At 39.0% G+C, this 12,677-nt stretch overlaps 1 protein-coding gene across 1 annotated transcript in view; it reads left to right on the forward strand.

The window, feature by feature from the left end:
* Positions 1 to 12,677, forward strand: part of SIM1 (single-minded family bHLH transcription factor 1) — a 74,547-nt gene that overhangs the window by 37,091 nt on the left and 24,779 nt on the right. Inside the window, exon 10 of the mRNA XM_011956431.1 lies at positions 7,557 to 7,725. Within this exon, the coding sequence (XP_011811821.1) occupies positions 7,557 to 7,725 (169 nt within the window). The remainder of the gene's footprint in view (positions 1 to 7,556; positions 7,726 to 12,677) is intronic.

A 12,677-nucleotide genomic window follows, 5' to 3' on the forward strand; every position in this document is an offset into this window, starting at 1 on the left:
CATTTTATTAATGTGCATAACAGTAAAATATGATTTGCTTTTTTTAAATTTAAGACCTTACAGAACTTCAGAATGATCATTATTAATTATAATCTGAGAATTTAAGAATCTCTCACATAAACTCACTTAGTAGATATCTCTTTCTCATTTATGTAAAAATATTTACCAGTATTTGAATTTTTATTCATTTGGCTTTGAGATGAGCAGAAGTTTATTAAAAGATAATTATTTTGTTAATCACTTGCAAGTGAGCATCTGTTCTATGTGAGATACTGTCTAGACAATAAAGGCTGTTTTAAGAAGGAATTTAGAAGGAGGTTATCAAGATATGAAGCCATCACACTGTAAGACAGAACATTAGAAATGCCACATGAGTGGTTGAGGCAGTGAATGGTATAGGAACTCAGAGGAAGGAGCTGGGAGAAATCGCCGTGGCCTGGAGGGGTGAGGGAACAAATTTAGATGTAGTGTGATGGCAGGTCTGGATTTAGCTATATTTCCACTTGTTCCATGGGTTGGTATGAAGGTATTAAACAATCTCTGTTATGAGGCTGGTTGACTTTGCCACATCTTATCAGCATTTCACAATTTTTTTTGCCTTACTTTTTGGTTGTTATTGTTTGCCTGTTGATTACACTCATGTCTTTCCGTCTTGAGATTAATAGCAAACTTTGTGTCTGAACCATTCCTTACCCTTATGATGCCATCCACTCCATCGCATGTTGGATGAAACCTTCAAAGTGGAGAAGAAAGATGGTTTCTAGGCAGAGGCAATGTATGTTTATGTAAAACCAAAGACTTTGGGAAAACTATTAAAATCACCAGATCAAATGGAGAAAACTACAAGGAGCAAACATAAATCCACTTATTAGTGTGAGACTATTACAATTTCCAAGGGTTCCTTAGCCTAATTTCCCAGCAGATTTTCTTAGTCTGTGAGCCCCTCGCAGTATTCCTTCTTGTCAGCTCTCTCTGCTGGGCTCCATGGGAGCTTGAAAATGAAACATAAAGTAGGTCTCTCTGCTGCAGAGGTTTACCCAGTGGCCAGGCGGTAACTCTGCCAGAATATAAAGAAGGTCACGCACTTCGTGTAACAGTGACTCTAGAATCCAATTAAAAAGTTTAGTGTAAGGCACAGTCATTCCCACCTAATCCGATCACGGTTTAATGCAATCCTCTGCTTATTTCAATCAGCGCCTTTGGAGCCAAATCAATTGTATGTCTTTGTTTCCACGTTTTCCTTGGTAATTTGATCACCTTCAGCTGTTTAAAAAAAAGCTCAATCGGGAAATCTGGCAACCTCTTTTAAGAATTGCCGCATAACATAAAGCCAACAAAGAAGCTCCAGATTGGCCAGCCAACTCCAAATTGATGTGACAGAAGCAAAAATAACGTTGTCTAAAATGAAAGTGGAATATGGTGGGGTGGAAGAGAAAAGTTATTGCAAATAATCTTGAATCAACAAGAACTGATGAAATACTGTTGATTGCTTTCTCTATACACTCATTCAAACTCACTTGAAATTGTAAATAGCTCCAAATTTCTTTATAAATTAGTTTGGCTACTAGTATTATGGAGGCTATTCTCCCAGTTGAAATGATAGAAATAATGTGAATGCATTTCTCTAAAACTGACAATGCCTTTTTGTGGCAAAGACACCTTCTATTGGCTCTCCAAGGGTGTCACGCTGAGCCTCCCATATGGCATGTTGGCATTTGCCTCATGAGTGGTCACGGTGTATTGCTTAAGGGAAGGCTGAGGAAGCCCAAAGATACAAAAATGGCCCCATTTTCTCTATTGGAATTTGAGTTATTTCAAATATGTACATGACTATTATAAAGTTTAAAGTAGACTCAGATGGTTAATTCTGCAAATTGAATGATTTCTGACTGCCTGTAATGGAATAAGAGGATTACTTTGGTCTGTGCAAATATGGGTGAGATTGACAAGCTGCAAGTCCTAGTGATTGCAAATTTCCCATTTCAGATTGCTTTCAGAGCTGAGGCACCTGAAGATGTCTGGAGCTCTCTAGAAATCATTGAAGGGAGAAAAAAGTGTAAATTTTCCTCAGTAGCCTTTTGAAGGATGTGTCAAATGCATGTGCCACAGTTCCTTTCCATATGCCAATCATGTCTGAGAGAACAGCATATACTGCCCTTGAGAAAGTTACCTCATAGAGCCCCAAACAGGGTCTGTGTGGCACTTTTCAAGAAAACTTTAGAAGGAGAGAAGTGCTGTCCTTCATTTAGAAAATTGGATAAGTCAAATTTCTTACCACACGGATTTAAGAGTCTAAGTTCTGTGCAGCTGAGTATTTTACTTTTTTTCACACCATGAGGAAGCATTAAATGTATGATTCTACTGAGCATGCATGTAACTTTGAGGACATATGCGATACCAGAAAGTGCCTCACGAAATGAAAAGAAAAGGGTAGGGCCAGACAATTTGTGTCTGGGTTAGGAGGAAGAAAATGGAGCTCATAATGTGATTTCCATCAGCATTTAGCCCTTTAGGCTATACAAGTGAAATGCTCAATTTAATAGAATTCTAAAAATAAAACAAATGCTTTGTTCTTAGTGAATCTGCCATTCAGAGCTGCTCTTGGCAGCACATCAACCGTACTTGAAATGGCTTTAAGTGGGTATTTTTTTATTGTGCTTTCCATCCTAGCACATCTTTTGAGCTGTTGGAGTTTTGAACAGAGAGGCAGGAAGGCCAAATTCCTCTCAGAGTGACTGTGTTGCCATAAGGTCCCCATTTGCTGACTTAGTAATAAAGAATTTACCTTAAAAAGTATTCTGGCCATACTGCAATAGATTTTAGAGGCTAAAAAGTAACAGAGTAAATTAAAATGGTCTAGGATTGTATTAGTCTGTTTTCACACTGCTGATAAATACATGCCCAAGACTGGGAAAAAAAACAGGTTTAATTGGACTTACAGTTCCACATGCCTGGGGAGGCCTCAGAATCATGGCGGGAGGTAAAAGGAACTTCTTGCATGGCAGTGGCAAGAGAAAATGAGGAAAAAGCAAAAGCAGAAACCCCTGAACAACCCATCAGATCTTGTGAGACTTATTCACTATCACAAGAATAGCATGGGAAAGACTGGCCCCCATGATTCAATTACTTCCCCCTGGGTCCCTGATATGCAATTCAAGTTGAGATTTGGGTGGGGACACAGCTAAACCATATCAGGGATAGAAAAGAATGAAATGCAGCAAAAGGTTTTTATAATGAAATTTATTGTAATCATTACCAAAGTGAAACTATTGTTCTGGGGATAGCAGGTGCCAAAACTTGTCACACAGTTTGGAAGGTAAGATATAATGCTATTTATTGAGCATTTACTATGTTCTAGGCACTGTGCTATGAGTTTTTCATAGAATATTTCATCTAAACTTCACCAAATCCAAGGCTAGTCATGGTGGCTCACACCTGTAATCCCAGTACTTTGGGAGGCCAAGGCAAGTAGGATCACTTGAGCCTGGGAGTATGAGACCAACCTGGGCAACACAGAGAGATCTCGTGTTTACCAAAAATAAAAAAATAAAAAAATCAGGTGAGCATGGTGGTGCATGACTATAGTCCCAGCTACGTGGGAGGCTGAGGTGGGAGGATCCCTTGAGCCAGGGAGGTTGAGGCTGCAGTGAGCCAAGATTGCATCACTGCACTCCAACTTGGGTGAGAGAGCAAGACCCTGTCTCAAACAAAACAAAACAGAACAAAATAAAAAAAATTCACCAAATCCATATGAGTTACAAAAAAGAAATTCAGGCCTATACATAGAGGCAGAGGTTAGCTTAAACCACTGATCAACCTGCCATCATGGTCTTCCGTTACATTTTGGTGGATTATTTTTGTATTTTTGATGTGTACCAAAGCATTAATATTTGTATTAATTTATCAAGAGTATTTGTATAACTCTTCTTTTTTTTTAGAGTTTTCGTGTGAATATGTGAAATTTTAAACTATGTCTTGGTTTTAAATGTTATTTAAATCTATTTAATTTGAAGTATTTCTGTTATTAGAAGCCATGCAAAAATTTTGGTAAGACTTTTTCAACAGTGAGATGCATACCCTGGGTGGGGGCGGGGTCTGAAAGTGTGCAAGAGAAAAATAAATCCTTGCTTATTCCCTGCTTATAGCCATAAAACCCCTGGGCTGAGATGCAGCATTAGGAATGGGTTTACCAAGTTATTTGGCCAAACTTTCATGGGTGCACAATTCTTATTGTCTGTCTAGATCCTGTCCAGCAGAAACTAAATGTCTACTGGACTATTGTCCAATGAACGGAAGTGCATTTGACACAGGAAATGCCCAAGGGTGGAGGCTCTACCTCCTGTTAGAGTCCAGTTAACTTGGCTCACTGATGTCTAATGGCAGGTAGGTCAGAGGACTCATAGACCATCTGAGTTTTTTCTCATGCAGAAAGGATATTGGGTTGCAAGTTATTAGTGCTCACTGGGGAAAACAATCTTTCTTAGTTTCATCCTTGTTATCATCTTCCACTTCCTTCTGTGAGAAATACTGTGCAAATGGTCATTGGAATATAATAAAATATCTCTTAACTCTTGTCTTCTAGGGACTTAGAATCCACTGAGAAAGACAAAACATTATCACTTGAAAAGTAAGGCTAGAGGTGGAAAGGATAGTTCTTGCTTCCTTCCCCACAATACTCAGGAACTGGCCCTGGTACCTTCTTCATGAGGGGTAGGAACTTAGTCCTTGTGTTCATTGATGTCTCCCTGTCCCCAGAACAGGGCCCCATACAGAAAAGACACTCAGTAAATATGGATTGAATAAATAGCTTTAGCAGTCACGAAGGGCTTCGTAGAGGCAAGTGGGAGTTAAGAAGAGTTTTATAGGTTAAGAAGAACCAAGAGAGTTAAAGTCAATTCGGGGACAACTGTTTGAATGAAGTAAGGGGTAGATGAAGGAAAATTTTGAAATATTTTCAAATAAACAAGTGGGAGCAGCATTTTGAAAGATATTCCATTTCTGACAGAGGGCTCAGAGTCTATATGGTCCTTAAAAGGAGTTGATTAGAGCTGAAAAGCAGACCAGTGATAGGATAGAACTTCCCAGGCCTGAAAGACAAATTGCAGGTTCACTTTCTAAATTTTTACTGTTTATGTAGAAGAACATTTTTTTTTTAAAGAAAGCTTGCATTGAGTGGATAGATTATTTGATAGGAAGCCATTGTAATTTGCTGATATACATCACTTCCCTGTGTTTTGTGGCAGTGATATTGTTGGAGCTGTTTTAGCTGGTTTCTCTTCTTACTCACTTAAGAGACTCCTTATCTGAATTATATTTTATCCATTTTAAATTGACAAGTAAAAAATGTATATCTGTGATGTACAACATGATGTTTTGATGTATGTATACATTGTGGAAAATCTAAATCAAACTATTTAACATGTGCATTACCTCACATACTCATCATTATGTCTGTCTGTGTGTGTGTGTGCGTGTGTGTGTGCGTGTGTGTGTGTGTTTGTGTGGTGAAAATACTTTAAATCTACTCTATTAGCAATTTTCAAGTACTGAATTATACTTTTGCTTTTGCCTGATCTTGCTATAGAAGAACCAATAGGGACAAAGAAAAGAAGATAACTGAGTATTTACTGATCCATGGAATGTGCTGGTCACTTTTACATATATGATTTTATTAATTTATTGGGTTTTAGGCTGGGTGCAGTGGCCTACGCCTGTGATCCCAGCACTTTGGGAGGCCAAGGTGGTCTGACTTTGGACCTGAGGTCAGAAGTTCCAGACCAGTCTGGCCAACATGGCAAAACCTTGTCTCTACTAAAAATACAAAAATTAGCCAGGCATTGTGGTGGCTGCCTGTAATCCCAGCTACTCGGGAGGCTGAGGCAAGAAAATCGCTTGAACCCAAGAGGTGGAGTCTGCAGTGAACTGTGATTGCGCCACTGCACTCCAGCCTGGGTGACAGAGTAAGACTCTGTCTTAAAAAAAAAAAAAAAATTATCTGGTTTTATATGCTTCTCAATCCAAAGACAATTAAAAATGCATGTAAAAAATTCTAAAAGGCAAACCCATTAGAGAATCAGAGAAAGTGAAAAATAAGAAAAATAAGAGAAGCCAGTGGAGTGTGTTGCACAAAATGCATGGCATGAGGACTTTGTATACTTGCTAGAAGTGATTACAAATCAGACTCAGGGCTTGGAGACTTTCGACTTTTAGTGCAAAGAGGGAAACTTGATGAACTATATGATTCACAGTTTCATGAGATCAAAATAAATAAACTACCCAGGGGCAGTCCAGTGAGTTCCGGAACCTGAGAGAAAATTCTCCCATGAGTCTTCATAAAGAAGACTCTCTAAAACATTTTATTTTGGCTATCAGTGAAAAGGGTTAATGTCCTCTTATGAAAACTGAGGAGTCCAATGAGATTCACTGCTGTCTAGAAGCCAGCAGAGGTTGTATCTATGGGCAGGCCAAGGCTGTCATCTTCAGCCCCTAGATATCTCAAGTATACCTTTGTAATGAGCTTCCTAAGATAAGCTCCATACCACAGTCTGCAGTTATTATGTATGTTTATTTGTTTACTGTTTCTTCTCCCCAATATATTATAATTCACACAAGGGCAGGGTTTATAGGTATCTTATTTATTCTTACATCCTTATGTAGCACAAAGTCTGGTGTATATTAGGAACTCAATAAATATTTATTGAATAAAGGAAGGAATGGAAAAAACGGTGGTAAAATGTACCTAAAGTAACTGAATTAACCTGTTGAGAGGAATGTTTAACTATTTATAATTCTGCTTAAACTAGTTAGCTAACTTTAAGAATGCTTTGAATGTTTACCAGAATGATTGATATTAGAACGGCTGACAGTTGACATTCTCCTTATATTGGTGGTAGACATGCTACCAATAATCTGGTAGCATCAAATGACCACCCCACATAAGAAACCTGTAGGCCGGGCGTGGTGGCTCAAGTCTGTAATCCCAGCACTTTGGGAGGCCGAGACGGGCGGATCACGAGGTCAGGAGATCGAGACCATCCTGGCGAACATGGTGAAACCCTGTCTCTACTAAAAAATACAAAAAAACTAGGCGGGTGAGGTGGCGGGCGCTTGTAATCCCAGCCACTTGGGAGGCTGAGGCAGGAGAATGGCGCGAACCCGGGAGGCGGAGCTTGCAGTGAGCTGAGATCCGGCCACTGCACTCCAGCCTGGGCGACAGACCGAGACTACTTCTCAAAAAAAAAAAAAAAAAAAAGAAACCTGTAGAGTAGGTTGTTTGATTCATATCTCATCAAAGAGCTCACAGAAGTTCAGAAAATATGAATTATGTGCTTATTTTCCACTTAACTAATAAAAATAATGAGAAATACATTATTGTCAGCACACTAGTTAAATATTAGGCCTTGCTAGAATAATCCAGGTGCTTGTGGAAGTTAGTTGTAGGGCTAACTTTTGCTTGCCTTCTTTTCAAATATGGATTACTATCATTCCTGATGAGAGTATGCATGAATCCATTTCCTATGGTGGCTGATTAAGGGCTTTGTCCTTCCACCCTGCAGAGACACAGAATACAAAGGGCTGCAGCTCTCCCTGGATCAGATCTCAGTCTCCAAACCAGCCTTCTCCTATACCAGCAGCTCCACCCCCACTATGACTGACAACAGAAAGGGGGCCAAATCCCGGCTCTCCAGCTCAAAGTCAAAATCCAGGACTTCCCCATACCCTCAGGTAAGTGCATTGCTGTTTTGCAACTTTCTTTTGGTGATATGGTTTGAACTTGAAGTTGAGAAAGTATTAAAACTGTTTGGAATGAATTATCTAGTTTTAATAACTAAAACTTCTGTAAATCTAGAAGGTTCCCTAAACTATCTGCCTCCTTTTAAAATAACTGCTAGTAAAAATTTGAAAATTTGAAAATTTGTGGTTTACTGCATTAATACAAAGGTCACGAGACTCTGGTTGTTGTCAGAACTATAAGTTCTTTGTGATTTTGAGGAGATTGATCCTGAATTTCCCTCCCACCCAGTGAGTGACCAGAATGATGTAGCCAACAAAATAAAATACAGGAAACAAGAGCTCGATGTAGAAAAATGAATCTTGGGACAGGAACTAAAGAAGAAGAAAATTAAAAGGGGAAGGCAAAGGAACAAGGATGCATGTTCCCATGCAATTTGAACACAGACTGGCTATTTACTAGAAGGAATGAAATAAAGAGGGTCTTCCAGATGGCCGGAATGGTAGGAAAAGCAAATTCTTCTTATCTTTGCAAGGTGGAGAGAAGATGAGACCCCGAGAGGTATTCCAGAAACATTGCAAGGTACAAATAGGATTCCTGGTTCTTGGAAGAAAAAAAAGATTATTTTTCTGTTCAGTCACAGACATAGAAACTAGATTATGTCAAGGTGTGTAAACAGCTCTCCTGGCCTGAAGGAAGTAGGACAGGACTGAGAATTACCCATTCCCAATATCCTGTGGCCACCTCACCTCCATCCTTCTCTTTTAATAGCATCATGTCAAACCTCCTGCAGTTCACTAGAGTAGCTCGGGAAATGCTTCCTGGGCTAGTATAAAACCAAACTGGAGGCTGGGCATGGTGGCTTATACCTATAATCCCAGCACTTTGGGAGGTTGAGGTGGGGGATCACTTGAGGTCAGGAGTTCAAGACCAGCCTAGCCAACATGGTGAAACCCCGACTCTGCTAAAAATACAAAAATTAACCAGGTGTGGTGGCATCTGCCTATAGTCCCAGCTACTCAGGAGGCTGAGATTGGAGAATGGCTTGAATCTGGGTGACAGAGGTTGCAGTGAGCCAAGATCGCTCCATTGTACTCCAGGATGGGTGATGGTGAGACTCCGTCTCAAAAAAACAAAAACAAAACCAAACTGGTTTCTGAGTCACTTATTCATCAAGTTGACCTTTGTCATTTATTTTAACATATATTTTGTAAGTAAAAATGACAATCCAGTAGATATAGAAACCATTGTTTTCTTATATGTCAGAGTTATGTTATTCTGTTGATATCTGTAAGTGTATACTATTTGAGAAAATGTTGTTCACTGAACCAGTAGTCACTAAGAGGCTGCTATTTGCTAGATTATTTTAGTGGCTTGGTGTATGAAGATGAGCACAACATGGTCTCTGCCTCTAAGAGACTTATGTCACATGGTTTGGAGTCTTCCACAGAAGATCAAGTTTCTTTACTCTGGCAAAAGAAAGGAGAGTAGATGTGTGATGCCCAGATGTTTTTCAGTGTACAACTTCCATTATAAGTACTGGGCACTTAATTTATAAAATATACACTTTAGTCAAAGTCACTGCAGAGAAGAAGCTGCCTTTTTTTGTGTGTGTGTGTGAGATGGAGTCTTGCTCTGTTGGCCAGATTGGAGTGCAGTGGTGCGATCTTGGCTCACTGCAACCTCCACCTCCTGGGTACAAGCGATTCTTCTGCCTCACCTTCCCAAGTGGCTGGGATTACAGGCACCCGCTACCACGCCAGGCTAATTTTTGTATTTTTAGTAGAGACAGGGTTTCACCATGCTGGCCAGGCTGGTCTCGAACTCCCGATCTCAGGCAATCTACTCACCTAGGCCTCCCAAAGTGCTGGGATTACAGAGGTGAGCCACCATACTCGGCCAGGAGCTGCTTATTTTTATGGAACATCTAATGAGAAGCTATTCTTATTGCTCTCTTGTACCTTGGGAAGAGAGTTTTATAGTTTCTTTTTACTGCTTGAAAAGATGGATTATGGCTTTGGGTAGTTCTCTCCTTTAATATGTAGATGTGTTGGACACATAGATGAAAGAAGAATTTAAATTAGGAGGTACTAAGTAGAAGGAGTTTGTCCATTGTTATATAGAAATTAAGCCACAAAAATAAAATCTCCCTATTGGACCCCCAAATCCTCACTGTCTAGTCTATGTTTTCTTTCATGCTCAGCTCTTAACATCTAACATTTCTATTAGTTCACTCTAACAGGATACTAAATGTTTTAACTACCATTAGATTACCCTTTCCCTGGGGTGAGGGTAGGCGGAAAGGAGTTAACTGGAAAGTTATACCTATTCTATGATTTAAAGAAAAGGAACACAGATGAGTAGAAAGTAGAAAATTTTCTTATTTATTTATTTATTTATTTATTTTTGGAGACAGGGTCTCAGACTTTTGCCCAGGCTGGAGTGCAGTGGCAAGATCCTAGCTCACTGCAACCTCGAACTCCTAAACTCAAGCAATACTTCCCTATAGTACCAGCTTTCTAAGTAGCTGGTACTACAGGCACACAACAATGTGCCCCATTAATTTTAAAATTTTTAAATATTTTTTGTAGACATGGGAGTCTCACTTTGTTGCCCAGCCTGGTCTTGAACTCCTGGCTTCAAGCCATCCTCCTGCCTCGGCCTCCCAAAGTGCCCATTTTTCATTTTTTCTCTCTAAAATAGTTCTTTCTTCTAGAAATGTTCTATGAAATGCACATGCACACACGTATGTCCACATAGGATTTATCTTAAAGTTTGTATATTTGTTATTGTGGTTAATACTTATATAAACTAGTCCTTAGAATTTCAACCATATGTCTCACTTGAAATTGCACAGTCATAAATTAAGTTTACTTAACATTTATGTGCCTAGTTAAGGTTATTCTTTAATTGTGTTTAGATAATCATGGTACTAAATCAATCATTGACTGAGTTCCTCCTGAGTGGTTGTCGATAACCTAGAGATCAGAATTGGAACATGCTATCCTTGCTGGTATAGACAGACGAGAAAGCAGGCATTTACAGTGAATTGTCATAGGCTGAGAGTTTCCTCTGGGGCACACTGGAAAAGTATGGTGTCCAGGGCAAACTCATCACCGTTTCTGTTGGAAGAAGCAACTTAGAAGTCCTCCATCTTGGATTTTAAATTCTCAGAATTTTTAAAAATTAGCTTCTCGAAAATCTCATCTGGTCCAAATCGTTTGTATATTGTTAAGGAATAATTCACTTTTAATTTTCATGCATCATTGCTATTACATGTCTTTGACTTAGCAGATGCTAGCTGAATACCTGCATTAAAAAGATACTTCTCTGTTCATCATGATAGTTGGGAGTTAGGGGTTGGATTAAAAAGTGCTAAACTATAAAGAAATGGTAAAAGAAATATCCTTAAGTTTTGCAGTACAGATGAAGTCATAAATTATATACTAGAATAAGTATTGTCTAGGAGATGGTATATATAAAGGACATTGCAGGTGGTATGAACAATATGGACTCTGGCTTAGCTGAGGAAGGTGTTGTGGGAGACCTGGCATCAAGGGTAGAACTCAGGCATATGGGCATAAGGGAAAGGAGAGGGGACTTCAGGAAGCCTAGGATTATGAGGAAATGCAGGAATAAATTGTTAGTGTGATTGTATCTAGGGGTGGAGTGGAGGAGGATTGGTGTCTTTTAATGAGAACAAAGAAGAAGTGATATGTTTAGAAATATAGACTGGTACCAACTATATGCTAGGCCAAAGAGTTTAGAGTTTGTTTTTGGAGAACTAGTAAAGGTTTTGAACAGGAAATGAGAGGATTAATGTGATTGAAGCAAGGAAAACTATTTAGGGGACTAATTTTAATAGTCTGACGTGAGTCTATGAAGATCTAAACTAAAGTTCTCTCCTGAAATAAAAGGGACTGTAGAGGAAGAATGGATAAAATGTTTTATCCTTTGTTGCTTGTAAAACTTTTCTTGTCATAAATATATTCTGATCATTCATTATGGATTTAGTTGGAAATTATACTTTTAAAGCTTACATTTAGTACTTATTGACACACAGATTATCCTTTTTGTATTAATAGCTGCAAAATAAATTCCTTTTTTAGTGACTGAATGATAAAACTTTGAATTGTATTTAATTTTAAATATTTCTGTCCATTTTTTCAAACATAAGGTGACAGTCTTTTTTGTTATTTACATATTTACATATTTTTGGCATGCAAATTCACATTAAAATTTTCAAGAGGCAGTTTCCAGAGCAAAAGCAAAATTGGACTCATAGGGTAATGTCTTGTGCTTCTTTAGCTACTTACATAAATGGTGATTTAATGATTCTATCACTATTATTCATTAGGCTTTTTGCTCTGACTAGTATGTATCAGGCATATCTAGATTTCTAACAGATACCTAACAAATGGCAGTAATACTGCTTTTTGGAATTATTTAGGCACCCTTATACAAATATTCAAGACATGCACAAATTGTAATTTGCTACCACTGTAAGGATTAAAGAAAGAGGAGAGAAACATGCAGGGTGGCTCGCCAGTCAACAAGGACAGGTTTATTTTAGAAAATGAACCTGAGAGGGACTTCTGGCTGAGTTAGGTCAGAGCCACACTCTCTTACAGACTAAGAGTTTTTAAGGGTTCAGGGTGGGAGAGTTTATTAGAGGCTGGGACTGCTTCTGTGTCTCTTTGTTGTGCTTATCTGGGAGGGAGCGTTGTGTGTCTGTTCCCATACATCTTCATGCAGCTGCAGACATCCTCCAGAGTCGGCTTTTAGCTTCCTTATGTTAGTAAACCTGAAGGAAAAGGAATGTGCTTATTAAGGCCCACCGTTTTACTGGGGCCCATTGTATGAGGGTAAAGTTTGGCAGTTACCCAAGAGACTTCCCCACCACCTCCCTCTGTGCCCGAGCTGTCTTATCTTATTTTACTGTCTG

This window comes from Colobus angolensis, unplaced genomic scaffold (assembly GCF_000951035.1).
Source record: "Colobus angolensis palliatus isolate OR3802 unplaced genomic scaffold, Cang.pa_1.0 Scaffold418, whole genome shotgun sequence".
NCBI lineage: Eukaryota > Metazoa > Chordata > Mammalia > Primates > Cercopithecidae > Colobus > Colobus angolensis.